Source organism: Hoplias malabaricus, chromosome 4 (genome assembly GCF_029633855.1).
Source record: "Hoplias malabaricus isolate fHopMal1 chromosome 4, fHopMal1.hap1, whole genome shotgun sequence".
NCBI classification, from domain to species: domain Eukaryota; kingdom Metazoa; phylum Chordata; class Actinopteri; order Characiformes; family Erythrinidae; genus Hoplias; species Hoplias malabaricus.
The window spans coordinates 22,440,027-22,466,638 of record NC_089803.1 but is presented as its reverse complement, the minus strand read 5'-3'; the positions used below and the strand labels follow the sequence as shown (position 1 = coordinate 22,466,638).

Genomic DNA, 26,612 nt, shown 5'->3' with positions numbered 1-26,612 from the left:
TGTTAACATGTTCAAAATGCATTAACATGTAAACATCTTTGCGTGTGTTGTGTGGATGATGAAAAAATTTCTTTGCCAGACACTGTCTAGAGGTTTAAATACATTTTTATTTAAAAGAAAACAGCATCTTACCAGCCATAAAGGCAGGGAGAGAATCATGTCAATTTTACTATGACTTCCTGTCTTCTAACTTTCAGGAAGTTTTCTTACTCCAAATACTTATTTCTCATGCATACATAACCCATATGTATGATCTCAGAACAGTGACACACTTCTTAATGCTGCACTTTATATGTGAATAAAATACACGTCACATGTTAACACGAAATTATACCCTCCATGTTAACGCTGAGAATCCAACATGTTCTGAGCCCAACGGCCTTCCATAAGAGCCAGACCCATGCAGTGGAAAATCCCCATTAGAGAACAATCTAGAACTACTGAAGTTACACTGGGTCAGTTTCTTATTTCACTGTGGCCTATATTTGCTTTCAATTTTATACAAGACATGAACATTCATGACCACGTCTTCCTAAAATCAAAAATTTGTCTCAAACTGACAATATTAAATCCACCAAAAAGAAAACATAGAAACCTGACCAATGTGCAAATTATTAATGATAAATGTCCTCATGGTTCATATCATAATAAATGACATGGTCACTGAAACAGCAGGCTTGCACAGCTTGATATGGTGATTATTACCATTATAATGAGGAAGATCATCTTTTAATAGATTAATCACATTACCATGGCACCAAGGGAAGTGGACACTGGCTCATGAATATTTGATTGGGCTGTAACAGTCACCAAGCACCTGGAAAGACCAGGCCACATTCTTCTACTCTTCGGCATGGATAAATTCGTAAGTATTCTGACTCATATTGAATTGGTATTCAGAAATTATATAGACTTTTTTTACACTTTTCAATACATTATATATGTTACATAAATTAAAAATAAACAAACAAACCTCATGTATATTCCCCAATATAAAAAAAAAAAACCAAATTATTCAGTCATAAAATAAGTGAAATTGCATATGTTTTCATTCCACCTAAAACCACTGAAATTTTAGGATTAAAGGAAACATTTACTGGGTGTTCCTGTGGTTGGACACAGGAAGAAACCGAAAGAGAAGGTATGATGGAAAAGCCCCTGACTGAATCAGCTGAGAAGAAGAGAATTCTACAAGACCTTCTCAGAGAGGAGATGGAAATCCATATTAAAGGTATTTATGCATTTCACTGTGCAAAAGTCAAAGAAAGCAGAAAACCCAGCTATTTTCTAAGGCAGAAAGTTGGAGGAGTCAGGTTTTCCAGGAAAAAAAAAGTAATAAAGATAAAAGAAAAAAAAAACAAATGCTGATATTGTAACACTCTGGCACACAGAGCAGACACAGAGGACAAAGCAAAAGTTGTGGTCAAAGGAATGTGCATATAATCAGAAAACACAGCTCAATAAAGACACCAAAGGACAGCAAAACCTTCAAAGAGGCAATGTGAGAGTCCTGTATATAAAGGCTTGTAAATGAGGAGATGAGGGCCAGGTGTGACAGGGATCAGTCAGTACTCTGGAGAAACTGATCTTTGAGTGGATTAGCAAGTAGCCATGACAGATATTATGTTTTGCTGCTGAGGATTCTTTTTAAATATATATATATTTTTAAATATTATATATATATATATATATATGTATTTTCTAGTTTAATCATTCATTCATTCAGTATGAATGGTTGTACACTTCTGCTGGTGATGAGAGTGGAAAATAATGATGGTGGTGGTGTTCACTGTTGGCAGAGGGCAGGGCGAGTGTGGAGAGGAACCAAGAGAGAGTGGATCGCATCAAGAAGCTCAAAGCAGAACTCCACAGGCAAGAGGAAAGACAAAAGGAGACACTAAAGGAATCTGATGGATCTGGACACAAACCTATTTCAGTATGTAACTGGAACTACTTTAATGGTATTTGGCTAACGCTCTTAAAGCTTAATCTAATAAGCAAATGTAGTGCTCACAGACTCTCATTAGATTAGTTTTGTCACCTGGGACAGAAATTGAATTATAACTTACCCAGTGGAGGGCTGTGTGGTTGCCCACGGTACTATACCAACCACTAAATGATTGGACGTAGAAAGGTTCCCATTACTAATCAGAATTATTGCTTTTAAACACTTACTCACACTGAATAATCATTTCAATATAAATACTAAATATCTGCATTTAATTAACTATTGGACAAATACAGTGACAGTATAATTACACTAAATGTTCTTGTTGAAGTACACAAATCACATTAAAATCCTCAAATACTGATTGCCGTTGCAACTGAACTGTGCTAGCTGGAGGAATTGTCCCAGGTGGAGTACTGTAAAGTGCTGGAAGAGAGGAGGATGCTGAAGGAAGATCATGAAAGGGTGTTAGAAGAGGAGCTTCTGAAGATGGAGCAAGAATTGCAGGAGGAGCAGGTCAGATTGTTATTACCTTCACACAGACAGCATGTATAAGTGTTATCTTTGATTCCAAAATATGTATGTTCATGTACATTATGTACGTGCGAAGGTTATTGAGTCCAGGCTTTTTAAAGGGGACTGACAGTGTACACACGTATATTACTGTTCAAGCACGGCCTGTAAACTCTCTATAGAAAAGCCTGAAATGAAAGGGGATGTTCTGGAGCAGCTGTACATGAGCGTAAGGTCACCATGCTCAGTGATAAACATCAGCAGGAGGAACTTCTGACAGAAATGTTCTAACATCTAATTATAAAGATTTTCCAGAAAAGAAGAGGCTCTTGATACAGGATAAAACACCTATTAATGCCCCTGATTCAGAAGAAAATGTTGGATGAGCAGGTGTCCACAAGCATTTGTCCATTTAGTGTATATAGAAATATTTCTAGTTATCATATTCTAGGTTTACACATACACACATGTTAATTCACTCCCACTCCCCCCCACTCGGCAATGAATGTCCACCTCTTGTGTGTGTGTGATATTTTCAGTCCGAGGGAGCTGAGAGAGAGGTGACGTATCTGAGCAGAGAGAGGCAGATTCTGATTCTCCAGCTGGAGGCTCTACGCCGGGAAAACCAGCAGGCGGAGGCAGGTCTAGACACCCTGTACAAAATACACCAGCAGGAGGTCCACTCCCTCCGGGAAGAGAGTCTACAGGTAGGAAACCTTTTTCTGAACGAGAAATCAGCCAATTTTTCTCAGATTACAGATTAGCCATTTTACTGTCAGTCAGGATCTATCAGAGACTCAGGAGTAAACCTATTTTAAAAATGGCCGTCCCCAGCGTGGGGGAACCACTCTATGAAGCGTTAACTGCCATAATCCTGGACTACAAATAAACATATTCATCTTATGTACTTAGCACCAAATGCTTACATTTTTTGATGGTAAATATAACAACAGCATAACCTTTAATGGCATATACCACAAAAAAACTATACTCTTGTTATTAAAAAGACCATGTATAGTTTGTAAACACAGCCTGAGATTCAATACCATTTACATTGTAGTTACACATGGAAAGTAACAAAAACTATTGGAAAAACATGTATTAGCCTCTTACGAAGACTGCCCTGGAGATCATGGTATTTAAATACCAGTCCGGGTTAGAAAATGAATGAATGCAATTTTTACACTAATATTCTGATGCTCTCAGGTGGGTTGAGGCTGTTACTGGATCACAGAAAGGATTACAATTTCTGAGTAAAGATAGCTCTGTATACAGTTAGATATGTAGTTTTTCAAGGATTAAAGTGAGGGTTAAAGATACTACTCCTTGTTGCACAGGTGTTTCGGACTTTCCGGGAGGTGCTGGAGGAGCAGAAGCGGATCTCTGAGAGCAGGTACAGAACTCTACTCCTGGAGGCCATTCATGATGCCGTCCATCTGTCCACCCAAAACCAGCAGCTACAGGTCGAAAACAAACAGCTCCGTACAGGTAACATGAGACTGCTTTAGACTCTTACTCTGTCTGCATCAACAAGAGCCTATGCTAAACCAGCAACATCACATTTGTCTGTTATAACTTATTACTATTGGCTCTCGGTGCTTAGTCTTTTGCAGAATAAACACAATCCCAGTGGGTCATGACCCCAATTCGACTGGAAACCAAAATATTCTTCTATGTTGCTCCTGACCCTTATAAACAAACCTTTGTATTTTTTATTTAACAGATTTGGCTGAGGTTAAAGCCCTATCAGACCGCACCAAACTGAAGGAGTGAAGGGGACACCAGTAGAAAAATACTTACAAAACCATTTACGCCAGTAGAGGTAAAAGTGCTTGGTAGACATTAAAGGCTTGAATATTATGAAATGAATTAGAACACATTGGCAATAACAAGTGTTAATGAGACTCACAGATGTCTTCTGAAATGTAAACATTTGCATGGACCATATACATAAGTGTTTGTAATGTTTATTTGCATAAATTCTTTATAAATACTTTCAATATCAGTACTCTTCTATTTTGTATTGTTTGGCATAATGAAAAATAAAACATTTAAAGTTAACGATGTAACATTCAGTCTTCTCAAGATGAAATGCTATTTATGAGAATATTTGATTAAAAACTTTAAAGTAGAGAAGGCATAAGCAGAAACAGAGACGAAGAGGGAAAAAGCCAACACCAAGACTGCAAGGCGATTATTTCAAAAACAAATAAACCCCAAAAAAAGAAACACCAGAAGAAATTAAATCAAACAAAAAACATCAGAAGCATCTAAAGATCACAGACACATTTCAGCCTTAGGTTCTGTTGCTTTAAGGTCAACATTAATGACATGAAATATGTAACAATACAGTGATCCTAAGCATAGCCTTTAACTCTGATCAACTTGTTTGAAATTGCTGGATGGATTCTCACTGTATTTTCTTCTATATTTGTAGACCTAAGATACAAGGTTAACAAGGAATTCCAATTTCTTTTATAATTCCTGCATATTCCAGTTCAACAGTCAACCACACCTCCAAGAGACATAAATCAGAGAGAGCTTAATGCTTCTAAAAGCTATTTCAAAGAAAGTTAATTGGCCTAATGCATATTTTTTACCTCTAAGAGGTCAAGGGGCACGTGTTAAGGCAAAATAGCCAAAAGGCTCTAAGAAACTATAAGTTTACTGGCCTTTTTTGTGATGATTCGCATATAGATGTTTTAGACACCCCTGGTTCCTATGATCAAAATCATACATATTTTGGGCTCCTAAGTTTCTATAAAATAGCAAACTTCTAATGACTCTGCTGATATCTCAAACTTCAAGGTGTAAACTGTTCTGTTTAAAATGCAATAATTTTGAGAAATCAGTTCCCTTTAAGGGAAAAAAAACAGAATTCAAGAAAGAAATTCTATTATTCAACAAAAAGGCTCATCGGTTATTTATAATATAGGTACACAGCAACTCCGATCATCAGCACAGAAAAGAGGAAGAAAGGTGTGAGCTGCAATCCCAGCAGTCCCCAAGAGAGGACGCTGTTCACCAGCATGGCTGAGGAGATGACGAAGAGTCGAGTGATTCCAGTTCCGTGTTTCATTACTACGGACATCAGCAGGCCGTTAGCTGCCTGACCGGCTACAATAAGCCACACTACTGCAGAGTAGCCGTCTAGAAATGAGTGATCTCCACTACTGCTGTAGAAGTGTGAGGCTAAATTGATGCCCACGCCGAATACATAGAGGAATAAATTCTGTAGGCTGAGGGGCAGGCATTGGGTTTTTAATATCCTCTCTGTGTAGACTGCAGCAAGGCCAGATATGAAACAATACAGAAGAACCATCAATAAGCCCCAGGTTGTGATATGAAGTCTGGAACTTAATTTATCATCTTCTTCATCAGGAATATCCCAATCTAGACTACTGTAGCTGTGGCACACCCCAGCCCCCATGAGAAAGCCCAGGCCCAGCCACTGCATAGGCCTCAGCCTTTTCCCCAGACAGGTGGTGTAGAGGAGGGCGGTGGAGGCGATCTTGAGGTTGCTGAGCACCTGGAAAGAGCTGGGGTCCATGTAGGCCTGCATAAAGACCACCAGGTTGTTGTTGAAGGAGTAGAGAAGAGCTGGAACAACATAAGGAGCCACGGCAGTCCAGGACACAGACACACTGAGGGTATAGATGTTCCCTGTAGCCAGAAGAATGCCCAGAGAGGCCAGCAGTTTGCTAAACTCAATCAGAACCACACAAGACGAAGCGCTGAAAGGTACGTGGCCATCTACTTTAGTCAGGGCGATGAGTGGAGCATGAGAGCCGTAGATGAAAACCAAAAGGAGAAGAAGAATGGCCCAATGAAAGCTGTGAAACCATCGTCTACCGCGAGAAGAGTGTGTTTCACCGGACCCCACGTTATCAATGACAATCATTCTCTAAATAAAGCAAAAAGCAGTCTCTTTAAAACATAAAGGGTATTGGCTTTGATATGAAATTGGCATAGAACCTTTTTATTGTGTGGAGGCTCTTTAAAAAAAGATAATGGTTTTTTAAGAACCATCCAGTGAAAGGCTCTTTATGAAAAGAGGTGGGGTGTTTCTATGGCATCCCTCTAGAAATTATTCATATTTAAGCATGTTTCATGCAGTATTTCATCTCATTATTAAATTATTTTCAGACACGTTCATAGAATGATGCAGTATGAATAAAAAGCCACAGAACAATATTTTTAAGGCAAACAGACATATCCCTGTAGTCCCTTTGTGACTGTAATTCAAATTAAATAATACTAACCTCTGCTTTCACTTAGTGCAATATAATAATAAATGGAAAAAACCTATCAGCTTCAGGAGATGGACATGTACTAAGAACACCTACATTTATAACGATCTCATCTGTATAACTTCAGTCACAGTTTGTTTCTCTGTTTTAAAACACTGTAGCCACTCGATCCATTTGTGTAGTCTAGTTTAGATGTGAACAAACGTTCATGCGGCGGGAAAGGAATCGAGTTTAAATGTGAAACTGCATTTCAGCGATAGTGGCGTTTGTCCTTCTTCAGTCATGATTGTACTCAGGTGGTGCATGATCACCTCTCTTGCGCTGTTAGTTCCCAGGGCCTTTCTTTAAAGAGTTCATATAGTCCTTTAAGGTTTCCTCAATGTTTGGCACCTGGTAGTTCTGTGCAGCAAAGATGCCTGTGAGGGTTCCCAAGGCGACCCCCAAGATAGCTGAGGCACGGAGTTTGGACACCACATACCCAGCCAGGAACCCCTTCAGAAATGGAGAAGCTAACAGCGAGCCGCCCTAGGAGACAAGAAAAAGCAAAAACTGAACTCTAATGGGGTTATACAGTGAGGATTCATGAGCATATAATACTTGTTAATCTCCAAAATATGGTTTTATGTAGTTCTCTCTTAATTTCATATCCTGTAGCTCGAAATACTGCATGTGGCTAATGTACACATCACCAATGTTGGACGAAAACCGTTTATCTCTGGAATGGTCAATATTTATGGAGAGATTTTCAATGGAACTGTGAAAAAAATTGTTTAAAGCTGGTTATGGCCATTTATCTGTCAGTTATTATGACTTTACAAATTGTAAATACCGGCATTCATTTACAAATGATTGCAACAAATGAAAAACCATTTAAATAAAGACAGACCACAGAAATGTAATGCACCACATCTAAGGAGTACTGCACCCTACAGGCGTTCTTCGCCTGAATATTTCATAAAGAAAAACATGTACTGGGTTGGCGTCTACATAGGAGTTGAACTAAAGCTAGCATGGCTGTTTGTGTTAGGCTTTAGAACTGGTCTAGGCTAGCAGTCAGGACTGGGTGACTTCACAAGGATTCCCAATACCTGTATGCTGTTTTTGTGTAATGTAGTATGAGCACTGATGACCTAAAACAAACAATATAAAAATGCTAATTCTTAAAAGACTGCCAAGGCTGAGAGAAACTATGCCTTGGAACAGAATACTGCATTACACATGCAAATAACTTTAAATGCGAGTTATAAGATGGCCGTACTTGAGGAATCCCAGCCTGAACTTCGTTTTCAACTCTTTTCTGGATCTCTTCAAGTTGACCTTTGAGATCGGCTAGATCCTTCAGCTTACCCAGGGGATCCTAAATGGACAAAACACAACCACAAAACACTGAACACCAGCGCTGTGAATTAAGGACTTGACTTCAGTCAGTGCTTCCTAAAGGAAATGCAAATCTTTTTACATCTGTAGTTACAGATTTGTAAATCTGTAAACAAGTTTGCTGTTTTCTCGCCCCCATGGACGTTCTCTTTGCCCAGTGTTGCAGAAACTGTATTAGAGCTTTTCTTTAAGCATTTAGATGCAAATTTAAATCACATACATTACACATCGGTTTATATATTTGTTTACCATATGATGTATAAGGTAAAATAGATCTTCCTTCAGGGTCTATTTTGCCTTTGAGTGTTTATTTTTAATAAAAATAAATAAAAATAGGCCTAAACTTCTCTATGCTATCTTGAATATATGACCATATTAATTTCTCAGATTAAACATAGGCTTACTCCAGTCTTTAGTCCAATACTAGGTTTAATCTCTGCTTGGGAAACCAACCATTAAGATGACTTTGTACTTAATTTAATGCAAAATGATGAAAGGTGTGTTGTTTTTGGCTGCAATCATTCAATGTACAGTGGGACATCTGTGCACAAATGGCCCAAAGATCCCAAAATATCCAGAAAATGGACTAAATTAGTCAACTTTAAACGGACACTTTGGAAAGGACCCTCCGCTCACTCCGTTATCTGTAGCTCATTTCACTGGCGCTTTTCCAACAATATGGGCATGTAAGGACACCAACGAAAGGTGTTCAAGAGCCTCTGTAACATGGAGGTAAACAGGGTAAGGACACTCACTTCGCCCGTTTTAGTTGGTGTTAGTTAACGTTAGCTTGACTTGCTAAACTCGGTGGCTCAGATTATACTCGGCTACGTAGCTGCATTACGGAGGTTTATAGTGTCGGATGAATTCGAGTTCGACTTCGATCACATTTACAAGAATAACGGTACCTCTAAATTTGAGTTTAGCTCATTGCTATTGTCATGAATAATGTTGGTTATTTAGCTATCAGCTAGATATTGTCATAACAGTCAGTCATAACGGTGTTTTACCGCGGCGTTGTTCAGCTGTTGTCCACCAGTGACGTCACGGTTGCGGTCAAGAATTTCCGTAGCGAGCTCGGGTTTTTCCGTCAATTTAATAAAATTTAAAGCACATTTAAGCTGCTATTTTTATTTTAATTCATACTTATGTCAGTAACTAACAATGTGAAATATTAACGGAGGTCCATTAAGTGGTGCTTAGCCTTTAATATTTAACAAGAGTAAATTAGTGAACAGATGAGTAGACCACAGACAGAGGCGATGACGCAGCAGCTGTGATAAGCCCCAGCCACCCCTCAATTAAAGCCCCAAATACTCATCTCATTTAATCAAGTTTACACAATCCCTGCCTCACACTGACAGGAGTAATTCTTTAAGGTTGTCTAAATCAGCCCCATCTTTTGAACGCTGCAGAAACGCTCAGCCGCTTCGTGGACTGATTATTTCTCGGGTGATACGTCTTCTGGTTTAAAAAAAAAACCCGTATGTTCAATAGGATAAGATTAAAACGGAATGGACCCAAGATACAGAGCCACAACTCTGCCCACTCAGTTAATAACAGACACTTGATTGACCTAGCAGTCTTCTAAAATTACTAACGTTCAATAAACTATTCCTTAAATCTCTAACCCGTGACAGTGGAAAAGAGCAAGACAGTTCACAGTAGAGCGGTATTAGTTCAGCTGAGGTGGCTGAATTGCTCTGAGACCAAGTTAAAGTTGGATCCGTTCTCTCCAGCTTCCCAACATGTCTCCAAATGCCCCCTCCACCTTAAACGGAGAGGCACATATTAGCGCTAAACGGTATCGTTTGTGTTGGAAAGTAAAGTTCTCATAACGTGGCGTGGCTAACACACGAGGCTGACGTTGGCTCCTTCATTCGCCAGTTTCTTGTTAGATTTACTCAGGCCACCTTAAGTGGTGCAGCAGTTACAAGCGCTAGAACGTCGCTGTGGCGCTATTTAAGGTGGAACTGATACGAGGAACAGACAAGTCTTCACTGATAAACTGTTGTGATATTATCGGAATTCAGGTCAAATTGAAACGGAAGACATATTTATTGCTAAAACCCCGCATGTATACAGTCAGTACCCGCTGCTCTTGTTACACACCGCTCACCTGTGAGAAAAGAGTAGTTAATAAAGTGAAATATTGAGTCGCTGTTCTCTCACCTTGCCGTTCGCCATTCTGTCTCCTGTGAACGACAGACGATGACATCTGAACTCGACTTAATCGGCCTAGAAACATATCTACAAATGGGCATGCGACTGTTTCTGTCTGACTAGTGCGATTTCGGCCACAGAGAGTTTCTGGAGTGAGGAGAGGAGTCACTCGGTGACGTTTACTGAGTTTGTTCCCCGAGGTCGTCGTTGGAACGCGCTACTGAGAGATTTTCAAACAAATCAAGTTCTATAGCGATTTTTTTACTACCGTAGGCTATAAATAGACATTGTCTCAGCAAAAAAAAAAAAAAATTAAACCTGCTCGCGTGTCTTTGTCTACCTGCACTTCAGAAATTTGCTTGTCTTTGTCAATACAGAATCACATTTACTTGCTGTCCCCTTTTTTCCCCAGAACACACTTTTAGGGGCAGCTGAGACCTAAATGTTAGAAAAGCAGGACTGGAACAGAAAGGCTTCATGTTTGGTTCCCTGGATCATGGAAAGAAGTGGGGTGGGTGGGGATGAAGGTACTTTCTCTTCCCTCAAGAATGCAGAAGTCCCCTTGAGCAAGGCTCCTAACACCAAATTGAGAGAGAGAGAGAGTGTGTGTGAGAGAGTTTGTTCACTGTAATGTATATATGCAGAATTTCATTTTCCTCAATAGGAATGAATAAAGTATCACTTCTTCTTCTTCAGCAGCCCTGTCCCAATTTAAGGTCTGCCAAAAATAAATAAATAAAATGATAAATAAAACTCTCTGCTAACAAAGAAAGTAGATAGATTTTTCAAGCAGTTCTGATTGTTTTATGTGTAGTGTACTGCCCACAATCCACTGTGACATTTTCCTAAATAATATAAAATTCATTTTAAAAATATAGATGGAAAAGTTATAAAAGGAAACTGTACACTTTATATCATATCTGAGTATAAATGGTTTTGAGTGTGATGTGTTTTTTTTACATTAATGACCCTGTTGTCACAGCTAGTGACAATAATTCTAACACCCAACTGTAAAATCTTTTTTCTTATACCAGAAGTGAAACAATTAGAAGATATTCGTTGCGTCTTTAATAAGTAGCTCATTTGTTATTTTCAGAATTGAAGGACATTTCAACAAAATCACTAGAAACAAGTTTCATTCTTTTGTTTCTACCCGTATAACTGCATTCTTCTCCATTCACAGGACACTCCCTGAATGGCGCCCCCTAGAGTTCAGTGGTCACTGTGTGATGAATACACATGGTCGCCAGGCTCTTCCTAACGGAGCTCGTTTTTTATTATTATTTTGCTTTTTATTATTATTTTTTTATCATAATTATTTTTTAAATAAGTATTCAGTTTTCCTAGGTTTATAGAAGGTTGTATAAAGCCGTCTGCCTTTAAAAGTTAAAAGGAACTGTTATTTAATTTAGATTGCTTTGAATGAGTCACCCGATGTTGCCATTATATCATAATAACGAATTTAAAAAGTTATAAAAACAAATAGCAGTCCTTTATATTCAAATTTGGATTATTATTTTTATAAGGTTTTCGTATGCCCCTTTCTGTAGCAGAAGCCCGCAAACGAAACTCTTCACGTGTTTAAAAGCTTGTTTCTGATTGGCTCTTATTTATTCATCGCTGAGCGTGATTGGCTGCGGACCTTAGCAACAGAGCGCCATGTCTGATGGAGACGAAGGGAGGAAAGATCAGTAAAAGCCTCTTTCTTGTCCTGAATTCTGCGCTGTCTTCGACTAGGTCGTTCGTCTGTACGGCAGGGGGCCGAAGATGAAGCGGATTAAAAGCGACCTGGGCGGTTTAGAAGCCTGCATGCCGCGGTAGAGGTAAGGTTTCAATAAGAGAGTTTCTCATTGGCCGAAACACGGAGCCGCTCTCCAGTATAGAGACTCAGTACTAACCCCCACTCCTCTCTCTCTCTGGAGGAGAGATACGTGTTTACACACACTAACCAGACTCATACAGGACTCCACTACAGATTCGGTACTAACCCGCCACTCCTGTCACACTCAGGAGAGATACGTGTTTACACACACTAACCAGACTCATACAGGACCCAACTATAGACTCAGTATTAACCCCTACTCCTCTCTCACTCAGGAGGACAGATGTTTGTTTACACACACTAACCAGACTCATATAAGTTTTAAGTGAACTCTTTGGTGCAAAATTAAACAGAACACAGTTTGCTCCTTCCCAAGTAGCCTGATACCTAGTGTTATGTCACAGATAGGCCACATATACCCTTTGACATTGTGATTTAGTTCATGAGGCCTTTGTGTCGATTTAGGCCTGTGTCTATATACGGTGTGCATGCTGTATGAGACCACTCCACTGTCATTGACAGATATCGTACTTCATGAATTATGTTAATGTATCAGACCACAGGAACTGAAACTATAAAAACAGCATGATTTATAGTGGCTTTATTTATATTCAAATAGATACATCCCAGTTATGGATGCTATATATGAGGAGACAGATGTGAAGGTGATTGAGGAGGTAGAAAGCTGTTATACTCTAGTGGACCACCCCTCATCCAAGAAGAAGAAGAGGACTAAAGGCAGTGGAGAACATGCAGATAAACCCAAAAAACCCAGGTAAAAATCTAGATTGAAGATTATTGATTAAAGCTTTTTCAAAGGAATGTTTTGTTGATCAATTAAATGTACACAAATCTCTCATTGCCCTATATGCATCAGATAGCTACATGTTTTCAGTCTTGGAATTTGCTTCTTGAAACCTATGAGGTTGATTGTAAAATAATGGAAGATAACAGACACAGCTTGACTGAGTTTGCATTATATTATACTCTTTTAAGAGAGAAAAAATGTTTTGGCTGATTGACTGTTTTTTATAAGAGGACAATCTGATTGGTAACCAAATCATCAAAGTCTTTCTAAAAGTCTGAACGAGTGTCTGTCTCCTGTAGGTCTGCCTACCTGCTGTACTACTTTGATGTTCATCAGAGTCTGCAGCAGGAGCATCCGGACATGCCCCAGTCTGAGATCAACAAGCGCATCAGTGATAGTTGGAAGAGGCTTAATGTGGCTGATAAAGGCTATTACCTGGAGAGGGCCAAGATGGAGAAAGAGGGAGTGGATCCGGTAAATCATTGCCATTGTTTAACCAGTATATTGCATGACTAAATTTAGTCTGTTCCCAGTTTTCAGATTTCAATCAGTTACGCACCATTTTTGTCAATTTTTAAAATAGACTGCCACCTGTTAGTTTCTATTTCTAACAACATTCGGAAACACACTTATACTCTAAATTTATTAGTGGTAAATTGAACACATTTGACATTCATTTCAGCTCCTGGACTGTAGAGAGTGCTCGCTCGGCTGAATTTATTTATAACTAAAGAAGAACTCGATATTTATAGTTCAAATACAACATGCATGATGAGTATTTAATATAAAAATATACTACAATTAAATACATGAGGGTTCCCCGTTATGTATTACGCTTCTGCTTTCTCTCTCTCTCTCTCTCTCTCTCTCTCTCTCTCTCAATAGACCACACAGTCGACAACATCTTCAAAAGATGTTCCAGGTTTCCGTAAAATCCTCCCAAGGACCAACTATATTTTCCTCCCAAAAAGTTCAGTGGGTGAGGAGAGGGCAGGGGGCTCCTTGGATGGGTGTATGGAAGGTGGGGTTGACTCTCTTGGGGAGGATCCCCCTCAGATTTCAACCCAGGAACCTTTGGTATCCCCCTTTACTCTGGGCAGTGAGGTAGAGCTGGTGGAACAGTGTATTGCTATAGAAGCTTTGGGGGAAGACAAAACTGCATCTTTGAGTAGGTCTGCGGCACTCCAAGGAATTTTATCCCAGTATTCCACTTCAGCTGGAAGGCCACTTGCTTTTGCACAGGATGGTCGCCACGGCACCATGCTGATAGTAAAAGATGATGAAGGCCGGGCGGCGGGTGAGGCTTATGGTGGCCTTGGTGTGGCAGTGGAGGAGAGGCTTGAGGGCAGCCCTGTTATCCCCCAAGTTAAAATGGACACAACTCACTTGGTAGCCTTTATACCCAATCAGGTAAGAGTGTGAGTCCAGCATCATTACATTTTGGTTAGGAAAATAGTTCTGCATGGTGTGATGTTTGGCTGCTTGTCTAAAAGCATCATTAGCACTAATATTTTGGAAAAGAAACTGTTAGAAATGTTAAAAGAAAATCAGTGATTAAGAATTCACTACCTACTACATTCAGTTGTGATTCATGCTCAGCTTAAAGTAAAGCCTCCAAATCGTATTTAGTTATTTGCATAGGTATCAACGTATAGAGACAGTTACCCTTATTTTAACAGCTTAAACTTTAAAAATGTAGTGATCTTTACAGAGAATATTTCAAGCATAAAAAAAATAAACAGTTATTAGCAGTTTATTCTGTTATATATTTTTATTTCAGATATTCCTTTGGTAGTTATACTAACTACATACAGAGTCAGAAAATATTTTTTACACAAGCGCACTCTTACTATTATTACAAAAAATCAAATGAAACTCGACAAAGAGACTGACAGAGAACAATGTCAGGTTATTTGGTTTGATAAACTCACAGAAAGAAGTCTTTAGAAGCTTGATGTGCAAGGTGAGATTAAGAAGTTTATGTAACACTGCTTATGCCTCTTCTCATGGGTGATGCAAACCGAAATTCTGTGGTATATTTAGCCATTCTTATGGCAGTTGACACTCTGGCATCTGGCAAATACATATTTTGTTAATTTTTCTAAGTAAAATTATTTAACCAATCCTCCTAATCCTTCTTTTTATTCCATTACATTTCTTAATTATACATTAGTCGTTGTTATATGAAGTTAATAAATGTGTGACTATTATCTGGAATATAATTGCTGTGTGTAGTTCATTGTTTGAATTTTGCCGTTATATTCAGGAACTGGTGGAAAACAAAGTCTTTCCTGCAGCCAGTCCCATCATGATGCTTCCTGTAATGAACCATGCCAAACCAGACTCTAAACCTTCCTTCAAACTGGTCAGTTATATTCGGCATATACATTCATTCATTCATTTTAAAACTAACATAAACCTTAGTTAATTAACTGTCAACAGTCAACTTGACTTTCACTTCTTTTAATTTTTTTGGACTTGTTTTTAAGTCCATAAAGTACACTAGGAGAGGTCGAGGCAGTTGCAGTACTCCTGGATGCTCTTTCACTTATGTGACTCGCCATAAACCACCGCAGTGTCCTGAATGTGGACAGCACCTAGGTGGCAAGTGGGTACCACCTGTGAGTCAACCCACTTCCATTTTTCCACTTCTGTTTCTGTGTCATACCGACAGTTTCTATGTAATTTCACTATATACTAAACTTTCCTAAAAAGACACACACACACACACACATACATGTACACAATATGAAATTTAGAAAAATGTATGTTGTTTTGGATATCTTCTGTACAGAAAGACATGCAGAAGTCTTGGACCTAGCCTTTTTAAATAGAAATTCTGGAGGCTGGGACGTGATTGAAAAGTATTTGAAATGATGGCTGCTGTATGTGTATCGCAGGTGTCTAAAGGAGCAGAACCTGGTTCAGTCTCATCTCTGCGGAAACAACAGAAGGGTCCGGGTGAGGACTCCAAATCTGTTTCCTTGTCCTCGGATGTGGCACCTCTGAATACCGCCCTGCCATTTAACATCGACACAGGACAGAGGGCAGCTTCAGGGATAATTCCTGATAAAACAACTAAAGCTCAGGACAACAGTTCTACAGGAAAAAGAGAGTCTGGAACAGGTGTCCTGAAGGGTGGCCGCAGAAAGGGAGAGAGGATGGGTGCAGTTACAGTTTCACGACCGGTGGATTGTCCCATTATCAACAATAAAGATGGTTCTCAGGGTCCTAAATCAACAGGTGTCATGTGAGCAAATTTATTATAAGTGCAACATTTTTAACATGGAATCGCATTGTGCAAATATGCAATTATTTGTGGATCTTTTAAACACTAACTTTATTTAAAATAGTGCAAAGACAGAGTTTTAAATGGAAACTTGGAAAAAGAGTGATTTTATATCCTGTCTGGACTGGGAATGTGTGGGGATACCCCAGGAGGAGCTGGAGGAACCTGCAGGGGACAGATGTTTGAGTTTCTCTGCTTGTGCTTCTGCCATCACGAGCCTGAAATTGATTAGGGGGAAAAGATGATGATGATATTTTTCTGGGATCAAATTCAAAAGGAGTATTAAAAAATGTTTAAAATATTATGTTTGTACTATATTCAGTTATGTTTAAGTCTTACAATTTGCACATCATTGTGTTCTGTTTGAAATTACAATTTGCATAAATTGCTAATGACGTATCTCCTTGTTAGTGTGAAAAGGTGACTGATTTGTGTGTTTCAATCGCAGGTTAGCAGGTGGCCATCATCGAGTTATTGATAAAGACAAGTTCAGCAGTAGTGGTCAGAAACGCCGGATTAGAGCCATTCTTCCTGCCCCTTCTACCTCAAGTATGGCTTTTTGAACATATTACACTCAAACATTGTAAGGCATTTATAAATAGGTATAGCCATAGTGAATCGTAGAATTAGAATTATTTTGCCAAGTGTGTTGCACATACTGTGAGTTTGTCCTGGTGTGTGCACACATGAATGACATGTAACATAATAAACAGACCACACAAGCACACAGAGTACTAATAAATGGATGTATGTTATTATTTGCATTATTAATATTAAGTGTTTACCTCTTTGACTTTTAAGGTGTCCCATCTCAGCCAGCTGTTGTGCAGTGGATAGCAGTGCAACCAAATAAGATAAAAAGTGACAAAGTCAGCAGCACAACAGGTGATCTTTTGCAAATGTGTTTATGTAGGATTGAACTTACCTCGATATTAAGTAGACCAAGTAACTAAACAACAAATGTGTAACATTCTTTTTGATCAGTTAAGCCCCCCAGTGAGAGGATTCTTGGCCTGAAACCAAACACACTGAAGCAGCTGGGTCACTCTCTGGCTTCCAGTGCCTTAGAGCAGGTGAGAGGAGCTTAAACCAGACTGACTGAGGAGAAATCATTGTCCCCAAAAATTTTTCTTCATGTTATGACACAACCTTTATACTAACATTGAGTGGCTATGATAAGATTGTGTGTTTAAGAAATTTTAAACATTCCACTCTGTGGAGCATGAATTGATTGATTCAGGGATGACAAAACAGTTATTCTATATCTTGTGACTTTAACTTTAAAGAAAGGAAAATTTCCAAAATAGTTTTTGTTATTTTTGGTGGTAAAAATGTGGTATTGCTCCTTTTTTAAATTTCTGATTAATTTACTTCTGAAACACTGTAAACTTTTAACGTCTTTTTCTTGAAAATTCTTGATTATGCATTATGCCTTTTTCCTAGAAACCTACTGCAATCAACAGTAACCAGTACATAGTAACAGATAATGGAGTGAAGATCCTGTCCATGGTGCCTTTTAAGCAAAACTCGGGCACTTCACTGGTTAGTGCTGTGCTTCAATCAGGGACTAACATGATGAGTTTATTTAAATTCTTATTCTGTGATATTTATCTTTTATTTATATTTCATATTTTACTTTATTGGTTTTGCCAGGCTCTTGGCTTGTCAACAGCACGTGGCAGGGGTAGATGTAAAAACCCTTCTTGTGATTACGTTTATAAGAACCGACACAAGCCCCAGTTCTGCCCCAGCTGCGGCTGCGAACTCACCACCAAAACAGCCAAGAAAACACAAGTACTGGTGAGTTTGTGCATCACTTTAGACAGCGGGGGATTGTGTAGGGTAATGATACCAAATTTGTATTTCTAGTCCTGCGTCAAATTGTTGTTACATTGTTATTATCAATTATATGGCATTTTAAATAGCTGTCGAAGTTCTCTAATTTGTAAGTGTACATTTTTATTGAACTATTTGATATCCCTTTTTAACTATTTGGATAGCCCACTAATAATTGTTTATCTTGCATTTAACTTTTGATTTATGTCTTAAAGTTCCTCAGCTCTTAACCCTATGCTTAACCTCAGTCCAAAACCTAAACTTGACCCTGAAATATAGATAATTATTTTGGTGATATCCAAAGGAAATGGGACTAAATATTAGCTAAGCTGTTAAGGCAAATTTAACTATGTTTTAATGCAGAAACACTTTTTCTTTGCATGTAGAAAAAATTGCAGCTTTAAATGTATGTCTAATTGCAGATGAAGTGTACTTCCTCTATGTTTTCACATCCCTCATTTTCTTCTGCAGTCTTCTCCAGAGCCGGCAAGTTGCTCCTCAGGTCTGCTGGACCCTTCTCAGGCCTTAAGCCCAGCTCAGAGAGATCTCCAGCGCCAGTCCACTGTGACCCTTCTCAAACACAGTCTGCAGTTTCCAGAGAGCGAGGCAGAACTGCAAGATGTCTTTAACCTTATCCACAGCCTCAACCATGCACAGACAGAGAGTGACGGGGACAGAAAGGAAGACTGTTTTTCCTTCCAAAATAGTTGGCCTAGTTCCTATGAATCAGCAGCCAATGAGTGCATCCTGTGCCTTCACCTGCTCTATAGAGGAGAGGAAGGGTAAGGAGCAACAGAATTCATTTTATATTTTGGTTCCCACAGTGGGAGGGTGCTAGGGCTGTGCCATATCATATCGTTCGCAATAATATCATCATAACTTTTAAGACGATAAAAAAATCAATATCATAATATTGGTGATATTCAGCCTTATTTGACGTCAGACTTATCAGACTTATAATGACGTCATGCAGTTACCCGTAATACGGCATACGTTCTTTACATGAGTCGAAGTAAAGTCTGAGGTGGAGGAATTTGCTCCAAAAAAGTGAGTAGCTTGTGGAGGTGGTTTTGTTATAAAATATTAGATATACCATAATCCATGGTATTATGTTTGAAATGAAAGAAGCCTTTAATATATATTAAATATATTTAATTGAATATAATTAATATTAATGTAACGTTTATTTTGTTGCAATAGTCTGTTAATACAAGTGTTTTTCCGTGTTTTGTTCGTATCGCCAAGAATAATTTTATCGCCAAAATACCCTGAAATATTGTGATATAATTTTAGGGCCATATCACCCACCATAGAGGGTGCTCAGTTAAATCATTTTGGATCATTCTCATGTTTCAGGTACCCTTATCCGTCCAATTAATTTGAAATGCAAACTTTAATCACTTGGAGTGGAATTCTTAAATTCACCCTAAAAGATTTTAGTTTGTTTTTTAATTGAATTTCTATGTCCCATTAAAGTTTTGAAAATATTTTGAAGTTATTAATCAGTTGCTCTTTATATTTTTCTTTTGCTCTTTATTTATTTTTATTTACATCACAAAAACCTGGCTTTATAACAGGGGTGTATAGATTTTTTTTTATATTCACAGCACATAAAAAATCATAGTAAATTCTAATTAGTGATAAAATTCATACTATAAATATTTCTGTGTTTGTGTTAGTTGTTTGTTAGCAGGGCTGCAGCAGTGCTGGTTGGTGACAGAGACTTTGCTGCAGCCAGTCTCCCTGCAACTGAAAGTGTGTCCGAATCTGCAATGTCTTGCTGTCCACAGCTTCATGGACCTGCACCCAGGTATACAATCACTCACACATGAACACACATACATTGCATGCTCACTCAGCTTATATCTGCCAGCACATAGAGCTGGACAGCCTTATATATATGCCTGCTGCTATATATATCTCTTATGCAGACAGATCAAACATGCAGAATATAAATTGTCCATATCTGTGACTGACTGTGTTCACATTCTTTAGGTTTGTTTAATGTGGGCAACCAACTGCTGGTGTCTCTGGATCTGTTTTTTAAGATCCGTGGTCAGCTCAAACTTGGGCAGGACCCAATGCTTGCTGCGCTGGACATTCTCAACAACACACAAACTCCACCAGGTATCAGTGCATTCAGACATATTTATATAACACTTGTACATTTTATTTGTATACTGTAACACCAGATTTGAAATCCCTATGTTTGTCATGTTTGTTATTTTATGCGCAACAGTAACAATATACAATGACAAAACATTTAAATACTGAATAAATTTAGAAAACGTCATGCATTTTTAATGTTTTATTCAATATTCCATAAGGCATTATTAATAGTTTCAAGCAATTTTTGTGAGGGTTTCTGCTTCGCAATTTTGCCACTGCTTTTGAAGAAGCACTGTATGCTGCAATTTTAATGTTTATTTTAACTATACACAGGATAAGATGTAAAATATCTATGCAATCCATTACAGCTTCACATGGGGCCAACCACACTCTCTTCCTAACTTCAGGCACAAAATTTATGTTATCGCCCGTTGTTTCAATCCTACACCTACCAACTAAGGTTGCTGTGGCCGTTTATGATCCAAACATTCAGTCCATGTGTACCTGTACCACTCACTGCATCACTAGCTTTTCACAGGATCATCACGTAGGCACCTCCCCTCTGTGGTGTTTCACTGAATTAAGCCCACGACACCTCCAGAAGTCTCAACAGTGAAGTCTGAAGTCCCAGAACTGCCACATTCCAAGCTAGCTTTAAAGAGATACCTTACCCTTTATCATCAACAACCATAAATCCACACTGGCCTCTCTGGTGACTAAGGTTGTACCTAACCCCACTGGCACCGTTAATGCATGCTCAGTGCCACCAGTTCCATGTTATTTTTATGTGCTACATTACCAACAACCCCAATAACACCTCTACAGTGTATTTTTCCACAAGCACTGACTAGGCATTTCAGCTGTTTCCGATAACTCCTTCACAGCTGCCCTTAGTTTCTGACACCTGATGCCGAACTGCACAAGCAGGAATGTGGCAGACCCATTTTTCCTAACCTCAGCTGCCAAGTTCGCATACCTCAGGTTCTTCCTTTCAAATGCTTCCTGTACTGAATTGGAATTGTTAATTGCACTCCACTCATAACTGAGTAGAGAGCACCATGTCTGGCCTCAGTGTAGTTAACGTGATGCACTCTGAGACCTCCAGGGTTTTTTATTTTTTAAACCTGCATCCACAAGCAATTTCCAATCTTGTGCTTCACCCCATCTACCAACAGAGTGCCTGTACGCTCTCTTAATTAAATTTCCCCTCATGCACAGACCTAACCACTTTACTGCTATAATCACTCGTCAGTGCATTAACCTCTAGGCGTTTGCTGGCCAAACAAACATGTTAAAACCCTTAGCACCTGATTATGTCTCCATGTATACTGGCCCTGCGACATTTTAACTTTACAAGTTGATAGAATATGCATTCAGTGTGTCAAGCCCTGTACATAATCTACAACTAGGGATATGTATGTGGATATTTATTTATTAAAAATATATATTGTATATATCCTTAAAGGGTTCAGGAGATGTTTTGTGTGTTGACACACACTTTCAGTTATTCTCTTTAATCTGCTCTGTTGTTCTCTCTCTTTCTGTTTTTCCCTCACCTGTTCCACTCCTGTCCCTGTCCCAGGTTTTGTGTTAAGTTCGGAGGTAAAAACTCATTTGCAGGAGCTGTTATGTAGTGGTTACTGGGCATTTGAATGCCTGACAGTGCGTGACTATAACGATATGATCTGTGGTGTGTGTGGCATTGCCCCTAAACTGGAAATTGCCCAACGCAACACGGACATCATACTCCAGCTCAAAAATGTGGAGGTAAAAAGAACATTCTACTTTGTTTTATTCGCAGAAATGAAATTACTTAAAATCTAAAGTAAATTTTGCTGTCTGCCAACACACACACACATACATATATATATATATAATTTTATTTTTTAAAAATTATTTTACATTCGCAGCTTGAACTGCCCATTTCAAACTGCTCATCTTTTTTCCCTCTCCGTCTTCATTTTTGTCTCTGAAGTTCACATGGCCAGAGTTCCAGGCATCAGAAGAAGTTCAGGTTGAAGAATTTTGGCTGGCAATGGAGAGTGAAGCTCTGGAACAGGCTGCTTTCCCCTCCAATGTCTCCATCACACGTTTTGATGCATCCATAATTGCCCCCTTCTTCCCCCCACTGATGAGGAGCAGCATCGTCATCAACACTGAGAAAGACAAGGTCACCACCAGCGCACCACAGACAGGTGAAAGGCAGCAAGAAATCACATAAGGATTCCTTACTGGGTACAACATGTTGTTTGGTGTCTACACGATTGTCCGCTGCTCCACAGTCCAGTTCATGTTCCTCTTGCCATCAGGCATGTTGAATGTAGTCTAGCTAACAACTGCAACACAGTATCATTTGGAAACACATTTTCTATACAAACTGTGTTTGTGCAGTAGATGTCCATATCAGTAATAGATATATCTTAAATGTACAAGGGGTGTAGGGTCACTTTTTGTTGTATATTCTCTCTCTCTCTCTCTCTCTATATATATATATATATATATATATATATATATATATGTGTGTGTGTTGTGGTGCATTGATCACATCAGGAGACTTGTCAAGGCTGGTGCGTTTAATCCATGATGGTCAGCTAAGACCAGAAGAAATGGAGCAGCACACTGAGGAGGAGCTGCGGCACATACTGGAGCAATGTGGTGCACCTTTATCTTTAGACAATACCAAGGTAAACATACACAAAAAAACACTCAGAAACTTTTGAAATTTGCATGCATAATCAGTACTGTCATTAGCCATATTCTTCAATTATTTCACTTCATGTTATGAATCTGTCAATGTTAACAGTTATCTGAAATTCTGTAAAACATTGTTAAGATGACATTACAACATATAAACTGTATATGTTTCTATGTTGACAGGAGGAACTGATGATGTCTGTGTGTTTACTCTACACACAAATTCAGAATAGCCTGTCTACAGCCCCCCAGCCTCCCCAACATCTAACAGCAGGAAAACTAGGCAAAGTCTGCCCTCACCAGGTAAATTCTCCCCATTGTAGCCTTCCAGTAGTTAAAGGAACAATCTTTTTTTTTTCTCTACTTGTTTTAGTGAAATTAGAAATATCTAATTTATATCTCATTCAAAAACTTCTATATTCAACATAATGTCAAAGTGGGTTACAAAGTATATTAAAGTGTTTAAAGCGTGGAGCAAACAAGAAGTCTTTGATTGTGGTTCAGGTGGTGTGTGGCTCTAAGTACCTGGTGCGTGGAGAGACTGCCCGGGATCATGTGGACCTGCTGGTGTCCTCTCGCTTCTGGCCACCAGTCTATGTGACGGATTGTGCCCAGAAGGTGGCGCTGTGTGCAGATGTGCTTTACCCTGAGCTGGCATCTCAGATGTGGGGGAGGAATCAAGGCTGCTTCTCTGACCCCACATCAACAGTAGAGGTCAGTTGCTTTCTGGGGAAACTTTTTTCATTGCTTTTAGAAGTGAAGTGTCTACCATGGTCATTGCTGTTCATATTGCACTAATTAATGTGAGTTCATGAATGAAATTTAAAATTCACTGATACCAAGACCCACCACGACCCTGAACTGGATAAGCATTTACAGACAACGAATGAATGCGTGATACTAAGTTCAAATGAATATAAGGTATATAACATTTTTGCTTATAAATGTTTTAATTTAAATTTGAATTTCTGTGTAAATGAAATGTCAGTACTATTACACCAAGTGGCACATGAGATTACTGAATTTTAACTTTCATTTTCAGATAAAACCTGTAAGGGGAGAATTATAATATAGCGCTACTAAATATATGACACTGTGATAATACAAATTATTTAAATATTGTGACCAATATACTTCCATCTATAAGTGTGTGTTGTGGATTTACAGGTAATTTAAATAATATAAATGCAGATACTGCAAAGTTATTGAAAACAACTATATTCTGGATACTCAAATCCCGATATAATGAAGCACTTCTCACTTCCCCTACTGCTTTCCACAGAGAATCCATGACACAGAAACAGCGGAAATTCTGTTTTTAAATCTATCGTTTTCCGGTGGTGTCTTCATTCTTTCCTTTTTAAGAATTACCACTATAGAGCTGTGGAAAAACCCCAGTTGTTTAATAAGATGTGAAAAACAGTGGGGCTGGGTTCTTTTGAACTGGAACCACATTTTAGTACACAAAATATTTATCATATGCATTATTTTCTGTGTCCTACCTGTGTTCTGGAGAGTTGTGTCTTTGCCTATTGCTGCTGTCGTGTTTGATCTTTGTGTTATTTTGAGCAAAGCATGTCACAGTTGTTTCATTAAGGAACTTAATTGTGCAGAAAGTGGAATAGCATGTTCCATTTTAAAATTGAGCTTTTTTGAAAAAGCAGACAGTTGTTAAAATGTGGTTACACCAACACCCCACATGATTTTGTCTCTATGCAGCAAGATGTAATGATTAAAAAATAATGTCCTTTCTCACTCTCTTGTTCACAGTATGTTTCCTGTGCTGAACTACAAGATCAGCAGTATACTGTGGATCTCTCTTCTGTGGACTCCAACCCTCGTTTGCACCCAATCACTAAGTCTCTGTCTCGCTGGATAGTGCATCCTGGTGGTGCTGATGATTCCAGCCAAACAGCAGCGTTCTCTCCTCACCAAGATCCCCACTATGCCATCACAATCTGCAAAGAGCTGCAGCCTTATGCCAGTCTGGTGTCTGCCCTCACCAGCAACTCAGGGGAGGACAGGGGCCAACCAGGAAATGGCAAAGCTCTGGTGTTTGATAACCCTGCCCACTATTTCCTATACAATCGGCTGGTGGACTTCTTGAGCAGCAGAGACATCGTAAGTCAGCAAATAGCTGAGGTGCTAAAAGTGTGCCAGCAGGGTGAGGTGGTGATGATCCGAGACGCACTCTATAGGCTCGGACTGGCACAGCTGAACACAGAGGAGGAGCAGGGCGATGAGGAGGGAGAGGGAGACATGGACACTGTAGCTGTGGAGGATATGGTGTTGGAATGAAAAGAAGAATCTCTGTTATAGACCTCTCAATGGTCCACACAAAGGCTTTGTAGTTATTGTTTGTAAAGTTGGACAAGCTTGACAGAGCTTTTGCAAAATTCCCATTTAGTCTAATGGAAACTTTGGAACATCAGTATTTACAAATACAAATGCACGGATTAGAGTCTAGTGCCTGACCAATTCATAGTTTAGCTGAGAGTTTTTATGTACAATTTTATTAGTATCTGCTGAAACATTTCAGATTGTTACTTTTAGTGACTGTGGAATTCCACAAAATTTGTGTACAAGAACCTTATAGTTGAATAACCTTATAGTTGTTCTCTGCAATATTCAAATGAGTCACCTGTTTAACTCCATTACCGGTAAATCTGAACACAAATGCCATCATAACATAACAAATACTTTTAAGATGCATCTGTTCCTAACAGTATTTTTTATTAATAGATGTAAGAATAAGAAAACTCACAGAAATTATCCTCAAAAACTTAAGGTTTGTGTAAAAAAAAAAACTAAACACCACAGTCCAACACAGCTTTATATTATTTAAGATATTTTATATTTATTTGTTATAAAAAAAAAAGAATGCTGGAACCTTGGGTGTATAAAATATAAATATAATGGTATTTTATCTGATTTCTTTTCAGTAACTGAAAATTTTGCAAATATTAGAAAAGTTATTTAAAAGAAAAAACACACACTGGGATTATAATGGATTCTCTTATGGCCATATTACATAGTGTCTACGTCACTCTTTGAAATGCTACAGACTCAAAAAATGCTGTTGTACGAAGTGAAAATGTCAATCATTTATTTTGTGTGATTTACTAAACTAAATTATTTACTCCTTTATATAGCACATTTATAAAGAAATGGTTACAGCCCTTGTAAATATTTTAATTCACAAATCACTGTCAAAGTAGGTACTTTGACAAAAACATTGGCTTTGTTCAAGCAACAGTTTCTAGGTTTTTTTTTTTTATTAAAATCTGACACAAATGAGATGATCTCCAAATACATTTTTGATGATTCATATCTTTTTTTAAATCAATAATTAGTAAATTAAATATTTAATTTACATAACAATCAGTGTATATATATATATATCTGTTTCTGCCCTTGTCTGACGCAGACAATTATAAATATAATTAGAAGAAAATTCTAAAATTATTATTAAATTCCCATACATTTTGGTTAATTAATTAAAACCTACCGCATTTGTGGTGTGTTATATTCTCTCGACAGGTGGAATGGGATTTTGTCAGCATTCTGTAAAGCTTGTTCAGCCTTGCGACATTAGCTATGAACACATAGGTGGAGATTGAAGAGTCTGAGTTGGGAACTGTTGCGAGGGCCTCAGGAAAGTGTAAATCAGACACTGTGAGACAGACTTTCAGATACAGAAATAAATGCAACTGCAACAGCACCAAAAGACAAGGCACTGTGGCTTGCTAAGTTATAGTATGAGAGGACTGTATTTATTCCTGAATAGAGTAATGTGTGTCTGT

At 38.5% G+C, this 26,612-nt stretch overlaps 4 protein-coding genes across 6 annotated transcripts; 2 read left to right on the top strand and 2 right to left on the bottom strand.

The window, feature by feature from the left end:
- Positions 1-586: 586 nt before the first annotated feature.
- si:dkey-201i24.3 (golgin subfamily A member 6-like protein 10) lies at positions 587-4,312 on the top strand. The gene is made up of 7 exons (XM_066669738.1): positions 587-865; positions 1,079-1,231; positions 1,800-1,936; positions 2,339-2,464; positions 3,001-3,168; positions 3,799-3,949; positions 4,185-4,312. The coding sequence occupies exons 2-7, from the start codon at positions 1,144-1,146 to the stop codon at positions 4,232-4,234; spliced, it is 720 nt and encodes a 239-aa protein (XP_066525835.1). The 5' UTR covers positions 587-865; positions 1,079-1,143; the 3' UTR covers positions 4,235-4,312.
- On the bottom strand, positions 4,172-6,374 carry slc35a4 (solute carrier family 35 member A4). The gene has a single exon (XM_066669737.1). It carries the CDS (start codon positions 6,360-6,362, stop codon positions 5,382-5,384), a length of 981 nt encoding a protein of 326 aa, XP_066525834.1. The 5' UTR covers positions 6,363-6,374; the 3' UTR covers positions 4,172-5,381.
- A 650-nt stretch (positions 6,375-7,024) lies between these two features.
- LOC136695587 (SLC35A4 upstream open reading frame protein-like) lies at positions 7,025-10,412 on the bottom strand. The gene is made up of 3 exons (XM_066669739.1): positions 10,261-10,412; positions 7,970-8,068; positions 7,025-7,236 (listed from the first exon to the last, which is right to left on the bottom strand). The coding sequence occupies exons 1-3, from the start codon at positions 10,273-10,275 to the stop codon at positions 7,036-7,038; spliced, it is 315 nt and encodes a 104-aa protein (XP_066525836.1). The 5' UTR covers positions 10,276-10,412; the 3' UTR covers positions 7,025-7,035.
- A 1,540-nt stretch (positions 10,413-11,952) lies between these two features.
- hmgxb3 (HMG box domain containing 3) lies at positions 11,953-26,553 on the top strand. Of its 3 annotated transcripts, none has more exons than XM_066666783.1 (21): positions 11,953-12,074; positions 12,693-12,848; positions 13,181-13,355; positions 13,767-14,291; positions 15,148-15,246; positions 15,371-15,502; positions 15,782-16,131; positions 16,619-16,719; positions 16,972-17,055; positions 17,155-17,243; positions 17,614-17,712; positions 17,824-17,970; positions 18,478-18,788; positions 19,686-19,816; positions 20,002-20,133; positions 21,698-21,882; positions 22,091-22,310; positions 22,666-22,799; positions 22,993-23,112; positions 23,314-23,523; positions 24,580-26,553. In XM_066666783.1, the coding sequence occupies exons 2-21, from the start codon at positions 12,706-12,708 to the stop codon at positions 25,105-25,107; spliced, it is 3,915 nt and encodes a 1,304-aa protein (XP_066522880.1). In that variant the 5' UTR covers positions 11,953-12,074; positions 12,693-12,705; the 3' UTR covers positions 25,108-26,553. The 3 variants fall into 3 exon arrangements, with proteins under 3 accessions (XP_066522880.1, XP_066522882.1, XP_066522881.1); XM_066666784.1 differs by lacking the exon at positions 11,953-12,074 and adding an exon at positions 12,211-12,231; XM_066666785.1 differs by lacking the exon at positions 15,371-15,502.
- The last annotated feature ends 59 nt before the right edge of the window (positions 26,554-26,612 follow it).